The 12941-nt window shown below is 42.5% G+C and overlaps 1 protein-coding gene across 4 annotated transcripts in view; it reads left to right on the forward strand.

The window, feature by feature from the left end:
• Window positions 1-12941, forward strand: part of ASL (argininosuccinate lyase) — a 280073-nt gene that overhangs the window by 76297 nt on the left and 190835 nt on the right. For all 4 annotated transcript variants that reach the window (XM_069614866.1, XM_069614867.1, XM_069614869.1 and 1 more), the window contains one exon: window positions 7114-7308. In XM_069614866.1, coding sequence (XP_069470967.1) covers window positions 7114-7308 — 195 coding nt within the window. The remainder of the gene's footprint in view (window positions 1-7113; window positions 7309-12941) is intronic.

A 12941-nucleotide genomic window follows, 5' to 3' on the forward strand; every position in this document is an offset into this window, starting at 1 on the left:
TTGAGGGAAGTCTGACTGCTCAGCCACAGCTACCAGGTAAATCTGGGTGGTGCAGACTGCTACCAAGTGGGTTTACTGCTATACCTGTAGTCTTAAATCTTTTGCAGTGTTCCCCAAGGGAACTGCACAGGTTTCTGCCTAACAGGATGAAAACAAGCTGATCATTTGAATCTGGAGTTCCAGAGCTGGGAATGATCGCCCTCCTCTCTGTTTCTCTCTCTGTCTCTCTCACTCCCTCTGAAAGCCTTGGAAAGTGAAAGGAAAGCCATCCCTTCACATATTTGGGGACTGCAGTTCTTGGAATGTGGTAGAATTCCAGGTTTTTCGAATGTCCATCAAGTACCTTTTTGGAGCCTGCATTCCAAACACTCTGGTGCAGAATTTTCAGACCATTCTAATACATTTGTGAGGACAGTCCAGGATTGACTCTGGTGATTATTTCAAAGTCACAACTAGTCTTCAGATGCAAGTTGTGGCAGACTGACCTCCTGATCTGAGAAATTGAACTATTTTCACTTTGTTTCTTGTAGCGAGATTTGTCTGCATCGTTCAGCGAATAAAGTGTCTGGGGGCGATGGGGAGGGGGGCGCTTAAATCCCATGGCACAGGAATGAGAGTATCTGTTGCCCGCTTTCATGAAAACATTGGATATTTGCATGTAATATCCCTTGCCAATGCACGTCCCTGCCCCATCTCTTGTATTGCTTTTCTCGATCCATGGGCTTTCACAACACACCTTACAACAGAACGACCTCAGGAGATCTTTGTTCGATCCCTCGTGACAACAGAGCAAACAATTTGAGCCACCAACAGTTTTGCAACAACATGAATCAACAAATATCCATCAAAGGGCCTGCTGGCTTATCTCTATTTTTTGGAACAACTCTATCTATATGTAGCAATAATCATTGATCAACATGGGACCACTTTTTTTTTTTTTATTCTGTGATCACCTGGAGCTGGAGAATGTAGCTGAGTCAAGGCATGCCCTCACATGTGCTCTGGGAAAAAGGGGAAAATGCAGCAGTGACTGGTGAAAATTTCCCAGGGAAGACAAGCAGGCTCACACATCAGCGGCTGCTCACAAGCATAGATGGGAGCATCGCAGTGGGGCCAGTTAGAAAACCGATATCTTTAAAGGGGATGGAGCACTCCTTATTTTCTTATGATTAAAAATAGAATTCAAACAGCAGCGACAGAGGCATCCATCGATGTGGAGACCATCCAGGTGTTGGTGATATACAAGGTGCCTGCAGGAATCACACTTAGGGCACATTATCCATTATTGGTGGAGACGAGGGGACACGGATGAGCTCTGGGTGGTGCTGGGATTTCAAGAGACCTTTTAAGAGACCAGGGTGCAGGGTCTACAACTGTGTTTATTATTTTCTATTTTTCATCAGTTACTATTGTATCCAACTAATCGGAGGCCAGCACACAAAATTAGACATTGCCTTGGTGCTCACAGAAAAAAGCAAAATTTGTTTTAATCCGAAAGCCACCCTTTTTAGGAAAGATTATTTTGAGAGATAAAATAGTGTGCATGCTCCACAAAAGAAGCATTTTGAAAAATAAAAAATAAATAAAAGATTTAAAATCTTTCACTGTCATAAAATTGGAAACGGTCTTCTTTTTTGAATTCTACCATGTTAATTTCTATTGTTAACTTGTAGTAGTGTAGTCATAATAAGAATGTTATGTTTGTTTTAATAAGCAAAGCACATTGTCAAAACCTAGAATAAATATGACATTTATTTTCTTATCGAAGAGCATCATTCCAAGACAACCATTCTGTTACTTTTATAGTTCTCTGAAATAACCCTATGAGAAAGGGGAAGGAGACAACTACCACCAATGAGGGCTCCTGGCTGCTTTGTAAAAATTACAGTATTCTGATAACGTAAGAATGACCGCAGATCTTTATATTTGCCAAATATGCCTTTGATAAAATATGTGTATACTTCAATCATAATCCACACTGGGCTTGGTGCTCACTTTTATTCACAACACTCAGCCGAACATTACTTTTTGAAACCATGAACCATATATACACATGATTTATGACAGCCTCAGAAGTTGGATATGAGGATGAGAGATACTCCCTGTTGCCTCCCCACATTCGAGGAAAAAAAAGATGGCGCCACCCGGGGAAGGGCCTGAGGTGGCTGAAACAGTGGGCAGAGAATGTGTATTCTCCCCCTGTGTTCCAGCCACCGATTGGTTGAGTGCCCTTCCCTGGGTGTGCAAATAGGAACTTCATCTACCAATTACGACAAATAGCAATAATAGCAGCAATGCTCCCTGATGAAACCACCTGTATCAATCAATTATATATAATATTTCATTCAAAGTTAAAAAGTATACACCAATCAATTTACAAGAATAACCTAGGTTTAGAAGGTTTGCTTTAGGTCACTGTGACCGTAATAAAGTGCTAACAGCTTATAGTTAAATCCTTAATAAAGTATATTTTTTCCAGGAGCGTCCAGGAGCCAAAAGTAATGAAACCTGAAAATAAATGTGATGCTTCTCAGCCATGCTTTATGGATAAGATTTGCCACCATGTAGACTACATTAGTTTTGCTTGTGCGCTTGCACACTGTCAGAGCGTTACAGAGGCAGCAAATGTATTCATTGCTTTAAGATATTTGACCCTGAGATCAATGTAAACTGGGCAAGAAAATAAGTGCTCATTGATTTCTTCACTCCTGCTAAATAGCGAGCAAAGACCACTCTGTGACTGACCCCATGACTTTGCAAAGTGTGCCTGTTGTAACATGCCCATTCGAAACCTCATGAATAAGGACCGGGCTAAAGAAGGGGAATCCTAATCCAGATACTCCATGTGCCTATTGTCCACTTTACACATCAAATAGAATTGTCCTGTTGAATGTTGAGCACACATTGGCAGCATTCTAGAGTATGACCTTGATGTGTAAGAGTTCATTGTTTTTGCATTAATCTCACTAGGATTGGGTCAGAGCTGCGCATGTCTATAGACGTCTCGAAATTTACAAAGATCCAGTCTTGATCATAGACTGATCCAGTAGAGCACATGTTTAAGGAATATCTCCTCAGCAATAACACTAAGTTTGGTTACAAGTGTACCACTGCATTTGGGGTGCTCTTGCGGAGATGGAGTAGCTTCTTTAAATATTTGTTTTCAATGGGATCTAAAGCATTTGGCTTAGCACGCACCCAGATTTCTTCCCCATACATTGCTGACGATGTAGCCTGCATTTTACAACAATAACCTAAGGGCCAAGTTCTTCAAACTAAAGCAGCGTTCTAATTAAATGTGCAACGTTTCATTATTAAGAATCACTGGAAGCAGTGCCTTGGGTCAAATAGGCAGGGTGAGGAAGAGGGCAGGGGGAGCTCACTTTTTAGCAAGTAAGTGAGGTTTAAGCTGAACTTTGAAGAGATCCACAATTTGGCTTGCTTTCATTGTTATCGACAGCGGTTTCCAGTGGAGCGGAAGCCAGAGGAGGCATATGGGAGGGTATGGGATGTTGAGGGTGACTGCCGAGGAGGATCGGTGGGAATGAGATGGTGAGAAAACTCTGATACAATCAGATAGGTTTTGTGGAGCAAGACCATTGATAGCTTTGCAGACTAGGAGAAGGAACTTGAAAAGAGAGCGTTTGTGCATGTACAGCCAAACTGCATTTTGTTGGTACGTAGAAGTGGGGAAGGATCTGGGTAGGTTGTAGAGAGTGCGGGTAGCACAGTAGAGGACTTTGCTAGAGGGAGGAAGCAGTTGAGAGCAAGGCTAAGTAGTAGACCTGATCAGTAGTCCAGTTTACAAAGCACAAGAGTGGATATTAGAGTTTTTGTATAGTGGTTAGAAAGATATGGATGCATTTTCCGAATGTTGAGGAGGTTAACACTAACAGTGGAAGCAGTGGTAGTGATCAATAGTTGCAGTGATAGGTTGCTATCAAAGAGGAGCCTCAAGATTTCAAGACTTGGATGAAGGAGCAAGAAGGTCAGGTGGGTAGGAGATGGGAGAGGGAAGGGAACATATGGCATTGGAAGCTGAGAGAAAGATGACTTCTGTTCAGAATCAAGCAGCTGAGAGCAATCCAATGATAAATTGCAGTGAAACAGTTAATAATCTGTTCTTGAATGGCTGGGGTGAAGGAGTCCAAGGAATGATCCAAGGACTGATCTTTGGGGGACACCAACGGAGAGGCGTAGGGTCAGAAATATGCAAGTTCCAAGAGGTTTTAAACGATTGACCTTCCAGGTAAGAGGCTTTGCAGGCAAGAGCAGATTTACAAAGCCCATAGTCCTGCAGAGTGAGGAGCAGCGAGGGGGTGGTTGACAGTCTCAAAAGCAGCAGAAAGCTCCAAATGGATGAGTTTGGAGTGGTGAGCATTAGAGAAACTTGGAGACATGCATGAGTGCAGTCTCAGTGGTGTATTTACAACAGAAGCCAGATTGAAGTGAAACTCCAAGGCCAATATCCTCAAATTACATAGTGATCCGGTTGAAGACCACTGGCTCAACGACTTTTCAATAATGGGGAAGACGAGAAACTGGGTGATAGCTTGCTGGGGCATTTGGGTCAGCAGGGGGAGTCTTCAATGGGGGTAAGACAGTTGGAGCTTTGGAGGAGGCAGCGGAGTGTCCAGCAGAGAGAGAGATCGGTTAAAGAACACAGAGATCAGGGCAAGTGATTGAGACTAAGCCTTTGACCATTTGTGGAGCAAAAGTGTCGATAGGTATGCAAGATGGATGGCACTGCGAAAGATATGTGCCAATTCAATTGAAGAGGTGGGGCGAAATAGTTGAGCATAGAACAGGTAGGGGTAGAGCTGGTGGACAGGAGGATTGGGGGAGAGAGAAGAGGGCTGGGAAAGTATCACACATTTTTGAAATTTCAGAGGAAAAGTTGTGTGCAAAGTCATTAGCAGAAAGGGAGGATATTGGCTTGGGAGCTGTGAGCAAAGATGTATATATTTTATATATTTATATGATATAGATTCATGAAGGGGACCCACCCTAGGGCACAATGGAGAGTAAAATAATCCAAGAATGAAAAAGCACTGCATATTACCATGGTGGACATCCAAGAAATTGAATTAGAGAAAAAAGGATGGTCTCTTGTGGCTTGTAAGGAACTCATGGTAGCAACAGTAAAGACAGACAAGTGATCACAGTTCACGGGTGTTTATTTATCTGGATAAATCGGTGAGAAAAACACCTAATCTAAGCTACGACCATCAAATATTAATAAGGCAGTCCTAGTGGTGTCTTGTCCTAAAGAAACTATTGCCAATCCTTATCCTAATAACAAAATAGTGTGGGATAATGTTCATCAGAAAAGAAAGAAGTGTTCACAAATGTTAAGTCAGGATGGTATAACTGGGCTCTCCCTTCCCTAGCACGGGAGAAGGCGGGACTCTCGAGCACAGCACACTCCTGGGCTTCTCCGGCACGAGCTTACAGTTGGTTTCCAAATTATCAGGGCCTTCTGTGGCCAAGTCTCTTTTACACCAAGTCTCTTGCCTCAGAGAACCTGATGTACTATTAACAACAAACAAAAAGTTATTTTCAGTAATCTTCCAGTCGGGTGATTTCCTTTCACCCGTGGATCCCCCTCAACCGGTCAGCAATCCTTTTTGTAACCTTGGCTTCCCTCAGTCAGGCTCACGACAGCCTTCCGTTCAAGATCTCAGCAACTGGTAACATTCACAAGTTGTATTGTCCTTTCAATCAACTGTTCCATGTGGACATCCCTCAGCCTGGTTCCCGCTTGTCAACACAATGTTTACGGGGTGTTACATTTTGCTCTCATTCGTGTGCCTCCCTCAGCCAGTTTCACACTTGCCAGTTTAACACAGTTCACTTATTTGTGATGCATTACAGGATTCACTTCCCTTAGCTTTCTAGCCCACAGTCAGGATTTCCACATTTATCGTTCATACAGCGTTTTCCCTCAGCCGGGTGCACACGCCTGTTTCACACTGCCACAACTTTGGTAATAGGTTAAGGACTTTCGATTGTACAAGAGTTTTTGGCTCGACCCTCGTATGACCACCTTAACTCTGTGTGTCGGCTTTTCCTAGGGCCTCTTGTTAGTATATTATTCACACGAAAATGGGACCCGCCAGAGTCTTTCCAATGGAGGCCCACGTGACGCTGGACCACTATGCAGCTGGTCTTTCCCTTGATTTTAAAAGTTCAGTAGTACACAAGTTCTTTGTTCATAACAACTTGCTGTTTGCAACCTTCGCTCAACACAGTCCAGTTATCTACCAGTTCTCCCTCCAACTCACTGGCTGTGCTGACCTCCTTGTTTCTTGTCTCTGGAGTCAAGGCCCCGCATACACTCCTCGCACCTACCGCCTACTTACCTTTTTGGCATCCGCTCATCTTCTGAGCCTCCAGCGTCAGATCCGTCCCTCCTACGCAGGTTGGATCCAAACCTCCGGAAGCGGGGGACACCCCCGCTACCCTTGCGCCACATGTTTGGGTAGTGATTACCCAAACTGATCATTTCCAAACGATCAAATGGTACTGGCGGAATTCGGCCAGATTTACCATAGAAACACTTGTGTATAGGCGCGTTATAAATGCCATATCATATCATACGATCAATTGGAAACAATCAGTTTGGGTACTACCAAAGAAACTACTGATATAACTGCCTGATTGGAAGAAGTAAATATGTATCTTTCAATGTGTATGAATAACTAGGTGCCAAGAAATAATTATGACAAAAACATTGCAGTTTTTCAGTTAAAACAGATTTTTATTCAATTAGAAAATACTCTCACTGGGTATTGAAATTACATTTTTACTCCCTAAATATTCATTTTACCCCCCAACGCAACCAAATAGGGAGTAAAATGCTCCCACTGGTTGGGGCACACATGGGTAAATTGGTCTCTGGAGAGAGGTATGAGGCAAACCACAGCAGAAAGGTTCCACTGAAGCCCATATACGTGACAAGAATGTTGTGGAGATTTTTGTGGTAAATTGTATCTAAGGTGGCAGATGGATAGAGTGGGGATGAGTAAGCTGAGGTCTCCTTTGTCCAGGATGTGGAGAACAAGAGAAAATAAACAAAAAAGCAAATCATTATTTTTTCCCTCTCCTGTTTAGGGTAATAAACTATGGGGCGGCAGATTTGTTGGCGGCATCGACCCCATCATGGAGATGTTCAACTCCTCAATTTCCTACGATCAACGGATGTGGGCAGCAGACATTCAAGGAAGCCAAGCATACGTAAAGGCCCTGGAAAAGGCTGGGCTTGTAACCAATGATGAAAAGGAACAGATCATTACTGGACTACATCAGGTATTCATATTTTTGTTTTTTGCCAAACGGCGGAACCTGTGTTTGGTTGCATTATGACTAATAGCTAAATGGATGTTGTGCTGTGACAGGGCATCCTTAAAGAATTCTGCAATGAGATTATATTGTTGATACACTATGTGGTCTATCATTAAACGCTAATCTGCAAACATCAACACCTTGTACAGTGGTACTGAAACGTACATGAGATAAAACATCTTGTACAATAAAGGAAAATCACCTGTACATTGGTTATAAAACAACTAATACATTGGGGATAACAGGCCAAATATCTGGATTTTCATGCACTGAAGTCTCCCTTACCCTCCCCAAATGAAATAGTTTGATTTACTGATTTGTAAGACTCTCAAACTCAAGAAATGCTGCCATGAATTAGTTCAAGAATTCTGAGTACTATTGCTTTTTTTTGTAAAATTGTTGTGCCGCAACGTAGTAAAAATAAAATCGTAGGTTTTGGTCTCCAGTGCAACGCTTCTTACCTGAGGCCATGTGATTGACGGCGATAAGTCTATTTTAGTAGTTTTTTTTTTTATTTCCAACTGTTGCCTCTTTGAACTTGAATCTTGACATTGATTAGCATAAAATCTCTTGCCCTTTTGGAAACTTCCATGTATAAGAGGCAGGGATTTCACTCTGAGGCTATTACATGTGCTGTTTGTTCATTTGGTATTAGTTTCCAACGACTTTATTGGCTTTTGCTTATCTCTCACAGTGGGAGAGGAACATCAACCATCATTGGCCTATACTAGGCGACTTGACTGAAAATGATCTCTTTGGTCAACAATTTGAATGCACATTAAATTGTTTCACGATTTTCTTGAAGTAACATGCTACAGGCACTAAGGGGAGCGTACCAATCCCACCAACAAAAAAAAGAACCCCCAGAACCCACAAAACGAAACAAAAGGAAAATAACCACCCAATGGAATATCACCTTGTCTGTAATCACAAGAGGATAGTTGCATACAACCAACTCGGTTCATAATAATTGTTAATGAATTCTACCGTATCCAAATAGAGAACCCCAGGACAAACACACACCAAATGATGTGTGATAGACACAGACCATCCCTGGACTTAACAAGCAATCAATTTAAAGAACTAAGACTGTGTCATACAGGTCTCTTGCAGTCTTTGGGCTGAACTGAATTCTAGAGCAAATGACATGCCAACAAGTATCATGAGAAATAGAATGTACTATTTTTTAAAAAAGAACTAGAAAATTCATATGCAATTCATTTTTTTTTGCACATACAGACACAATAGAATCTGCCCAAAAGGTGGAAAGCAACAACAGATCTAACCTGTATGTGTTCCGTAAACAATCATTCACACCCGTTGTGTACTTAAACACTCACACACTTGCGTGTGTGCCCCACAGCCAAGTGACATGATCCTAATTCAGAACCACTAATACTGTCACGAATACAGTTTATTACATCTGAATTGCAACCACCTTGCAGATGATTTACCAACTCATAAATGCGCAAATAATTTGCTGCAATATCTCACAACATGGCATGTTTCTGTTCTTTAACCATCAATGCAGAACATTCATCAGGAGCAAGCAGGACATTTTGATGGATTGTGGTCTAAACATTATAAACGATTGTTTCCACATTGTGTTGCTCATAGGAAATCTGCTCGATCCTGCCTGCAATGCACCCAATCTATAAGAGACCAAGAATTAGCTATTACTGTTATGCAGTCTAAAACCCGAATGTTGTAGACAGTAGTGGAAAAAATAACCTAAACCAGATTTGTTGATTTCCACAACATAAACAAAACTCCACATTTAACCGAAGGGGAATTATGGCAGTACAGTACCTCAAGGCGTATCAGACTCAGGGATTCCATGGGGCTCCATGCACTCTAGTGAGCTCATTGCCCTGAGACAATATGGCAGGGATCGAAATTAAGATTGAATAAGCAGGGGCTAAAAGCATCTCCTGGGTATTATGAAGGGTCAGAAATGTAAAGCAGACAACTTTGTGAAGGCTTTTCAAAAGATGCCATTTTATCAACTTAAAAGGTTGGATACACACCTCACTATGCTTGCCTGAAATAAACTAAAGGAAACATTCTAACAAAGGTTTCTGTCACTCACACTTGTATATACACCAAATCAATAAGGAAATGTATGGCAGGTCAACAACAACAAATACAACAGTATAATTCACACCTTAACTGTTCAAAAGGATATGGAAATCCTGTGTCATAATAAAAAGATTCACTTCAGTTCTCTTTTAATCCAACTTGACAACACAAAGTTCCAACTTGGATTTCAAGGTTGATTCACAATTGTTTAACAAAGCTTTACATTGGTAGCCAAGGTCTTGAGACAGCTTCTTGTCATCAACAATGTATATTTCAGTAAATCTTGAAACCAGTTTCTTGTCAGCAACAACAAATATTCCAGCAAAGATTTTGAAACCGTTTCTTATCAACAGAGAATACTTCAAGGCTTCATTTGTTTGCAAAACAAGCGTTTTTGTCAGGATATTTTGGCACCACTTTTAGTTTCAGTACAACTTCACCAAAATACTTAAGTGATTCTTCAACCGTTTCTTCATAAACTTTTCCCCACCACAGTACTTCATGAACTTACACCTGGTTTACTCTCATGCCAGGCTTACTACTACTACAGCTCTCTGTTCCGGTGCATTCTCCTGGCAGAACAGAACCAATTGTTACAAACGTTCTTGAACCTGGAATAATCTCCTGCCAGCCTACAGCAACTACTGCAGATCTCTGTTTGGGTGTACTCTCTTGCCCGAACAGAACCAATTGGTACAACGTCCTATTACCTGACATACTCCCTTGCCACGCCAAACTACCAACTCTAAGTACTTGTGTTTTAAGGGTCAACTTCAAAAGTTTTAACAATTCTTAAACCTAATTGTGCTTAGGCAACACTGGTTGTTTGTCAATTGCCTTAGTACGATTCTCTTTTGGCTTTGGCAATATTGGTTTGTGTTCCCTTCTCAAGGTATTGCCCGCTGGTGTGGTTTGCTTGTATTGTAGCCCAATAGATACCGGTCTCAGCCTTCAGGTTGGATCTTTAAGTTTGTATTATGCCAACTTCTTCGGTTTAAATCAGCTTGGTATGCGTCACAATTGTTAACTTGTACATCAGTTCGGTATTCAAAAAGGGGTATAGATTTGGCCAGCGGGTGGTGACGTAGCACTCCGGGGTCACAATATAACAGTGGACTCACCGGGTCTGGAGTGCGTGTCAGTTTACCTCGCTGCCTCCAGCTCTTCATGGTCCGGTTCTCCTGCGCAGCCTAACAACCTCTCCTGCACAGATTCCTGCAGCCCGCATCTATCACTTTCAGAACCCTTGTGGCTCCCACAGCTATCCCGTGCTCGCCTGCCACCGCTGAACGCTTTACAGTGGGGAAAGTTACAAAAAGGTGCGCTTTCAGCTGCGTGACCTCTGCAGATGAAATCTCGAGCACATGTGACCCTCTCAGGACCAGCATCAATTTCACTCGCCACTGTGGTCCCAGCATCCTGGCCCTTCCACGATTTCTTCCTCTGCTGCTTCGTGGAGGGTTCAAAACTCCTCCATACTACTACTAACACCCTCCTTCTGCTGCTTCCACTGCTTCTCCTTCCTCTACCATGGTCTAAAGGCCTGCACCAGAGGGCGGCGTTTATGCGTCTCAACCACCCTTGGGTGTGGGTCATTAACTTTAATGGGCTGCACTTTGCAACCTTGTGCATCGTCTGCGTCCCAGTACTTTGCAAATTCTGGGACACGAAGTCCGTAACATCAAAAGTACAACTTTCAACAGTGTCTATTTTACAATAGGCTATTAAGAGATTGGCGTCTTGGGGAAAATTACATAATGGGGTCTCCCATTCCTCCTGACCTGTTTTCCCTCACATGTGATCCTCCTGGCTAACACCGGCCTCCGTGTCAGGATCAGAAAGCATCTGCCTTTCCCTGGCCACATGAGAAGGGTTTCAGGTCAGGTTTCCAGGGTGAATCATCTCTGATTCATCACAGTATGCAGCATTAACTAGAGACCAGGAGCTGCCACTGGGTAACAAGGAGCTAGTATATAGCGTTATGCGAATGTAACTTCCACATAAGATGCAAACCTACCATTTTGTCCATTATTTAGGACCGCTTATGCTTTAAAAGTTTTATAGATATGTCCTAATGTTTATTTATAGATTGTCCCAGATGCAGGGTTACTTTTAAATAGGTGTGCTTGTTCGGCATCCGTTGGTCTGTGGAGCCAAAAGTAACTCATGTTGCTGTCAAGCTAACCAGGTTCCTCTAGGCCACAAACAGGTGTTAAATAGCTCCCAGCTCCCCTCAATTTCGAATCTTGTATGGGCATGAAAGGTTGTTGTAATGGGTTGTGATATAATCTAGAAAGCTGCGCCATTTGTTAAAAAAAACCTACTGTTTGAACCAAGTATATAGCCCTCATTACAGTTTCGCCGGCATCCCGCCCGATTTACCAGGGGGATACCGGCAAAATTGGCTTACCATCTCCGCCGCCTGATATCCCGGTATTAACGGGATATCCCGGGTTTCGGAGACGCCGGTAAGTTTCCATTCAATGGAGTTCTATAGGACTTCATGGGATGGGATTGCTGAAATTAACAGCGGGTCAGGCCTGCCAGCAGTTCACTGTCCCAACCGGCAGGGCCAACTTAAGCATTTTTGGGGCCCTGGGCAGGGACATCTTTGGGGCCTCCCTTCATCAAACCAAAGGAATTAAGTGATCAAGAATATCTGTCCCACCCCCACCCCTGCCACAATCACAACCCATAGGTTGATATGCTGCCTCACAGCATTAAAAATAAGAATGTTTACTCCCTTTAAGTCCCCTTACCCTCTTCATTCTTGCTCTAATTAGACTGATAGCCTGCTAAACAAGTACCATTTTAAGACCAACATTATCAGTCTACGAAGAGGTTACTTTTGTTCTAGCATAGATACAGGAGACTTGTTATCAATAGAATGCAGGAAGGTATTCAGCCTGTAGTTTTAATGCAGGGCTGTATGTAAAAGGTGCATGGAACCCAGAATAGACAGAGAACTCACATTTGCTGCCTCACAGAATGCAAACGTGCTCAAGCATGGATAGAGCAGACCAATGGATAGGAAGGAGAAAGCTACGCATACTATAGCATGGGTAGTGGATGCAGATTAGAAGCTACCAGGAAGGTGCCAGTATGCAGACAGACTGAGAAAAATAGTGGTGCCATTAGAGATCAAAAGAATAAAGTGTCAGTGGTATGCAGTATATCAACGCTCACTATAGTGGAAGCAACACTATATCCAGTGAAACCATGAATGAGGCTGTTTTGAAGATCACACCCTGAGAAGGAAATCTTTCTGAAGGGCTGACAATTTTGAAAGGTTTAGGGACTGGCAATACAAGATTAAATTGGATGCCCAGCATTACACAAACAGGTTAAGGGGTGAATCTGGGATTTGTGCCAACTCTACAATTCCTGCATTTGAACACTTTCATTACCAGTTCTTACCATGAACTAAAATAATCTCATTTTATAAAACGGACTTGGAAAGGGTATCACTACATATTATCCCAACCAAAAATATCGCTGTATATATGGTTGTCTGGAAC

This window comes from Ambystoma mexicanum, chromosome 9 (genome assembly GCF_040938575.1).
Source record: "Ambystoma mexicanum isolate Mex_15411 chromosome 9, UKY_AmexF1_1, whole genome shotgun sequence".
Classification (NCBI taxonomy): domain Eukaryota; kingdom Metazoa; phylum Chordata; class Amphibia; order Caudata; family Ambystomatidae; genus Ambystoma; species Ambystoma mexicanum.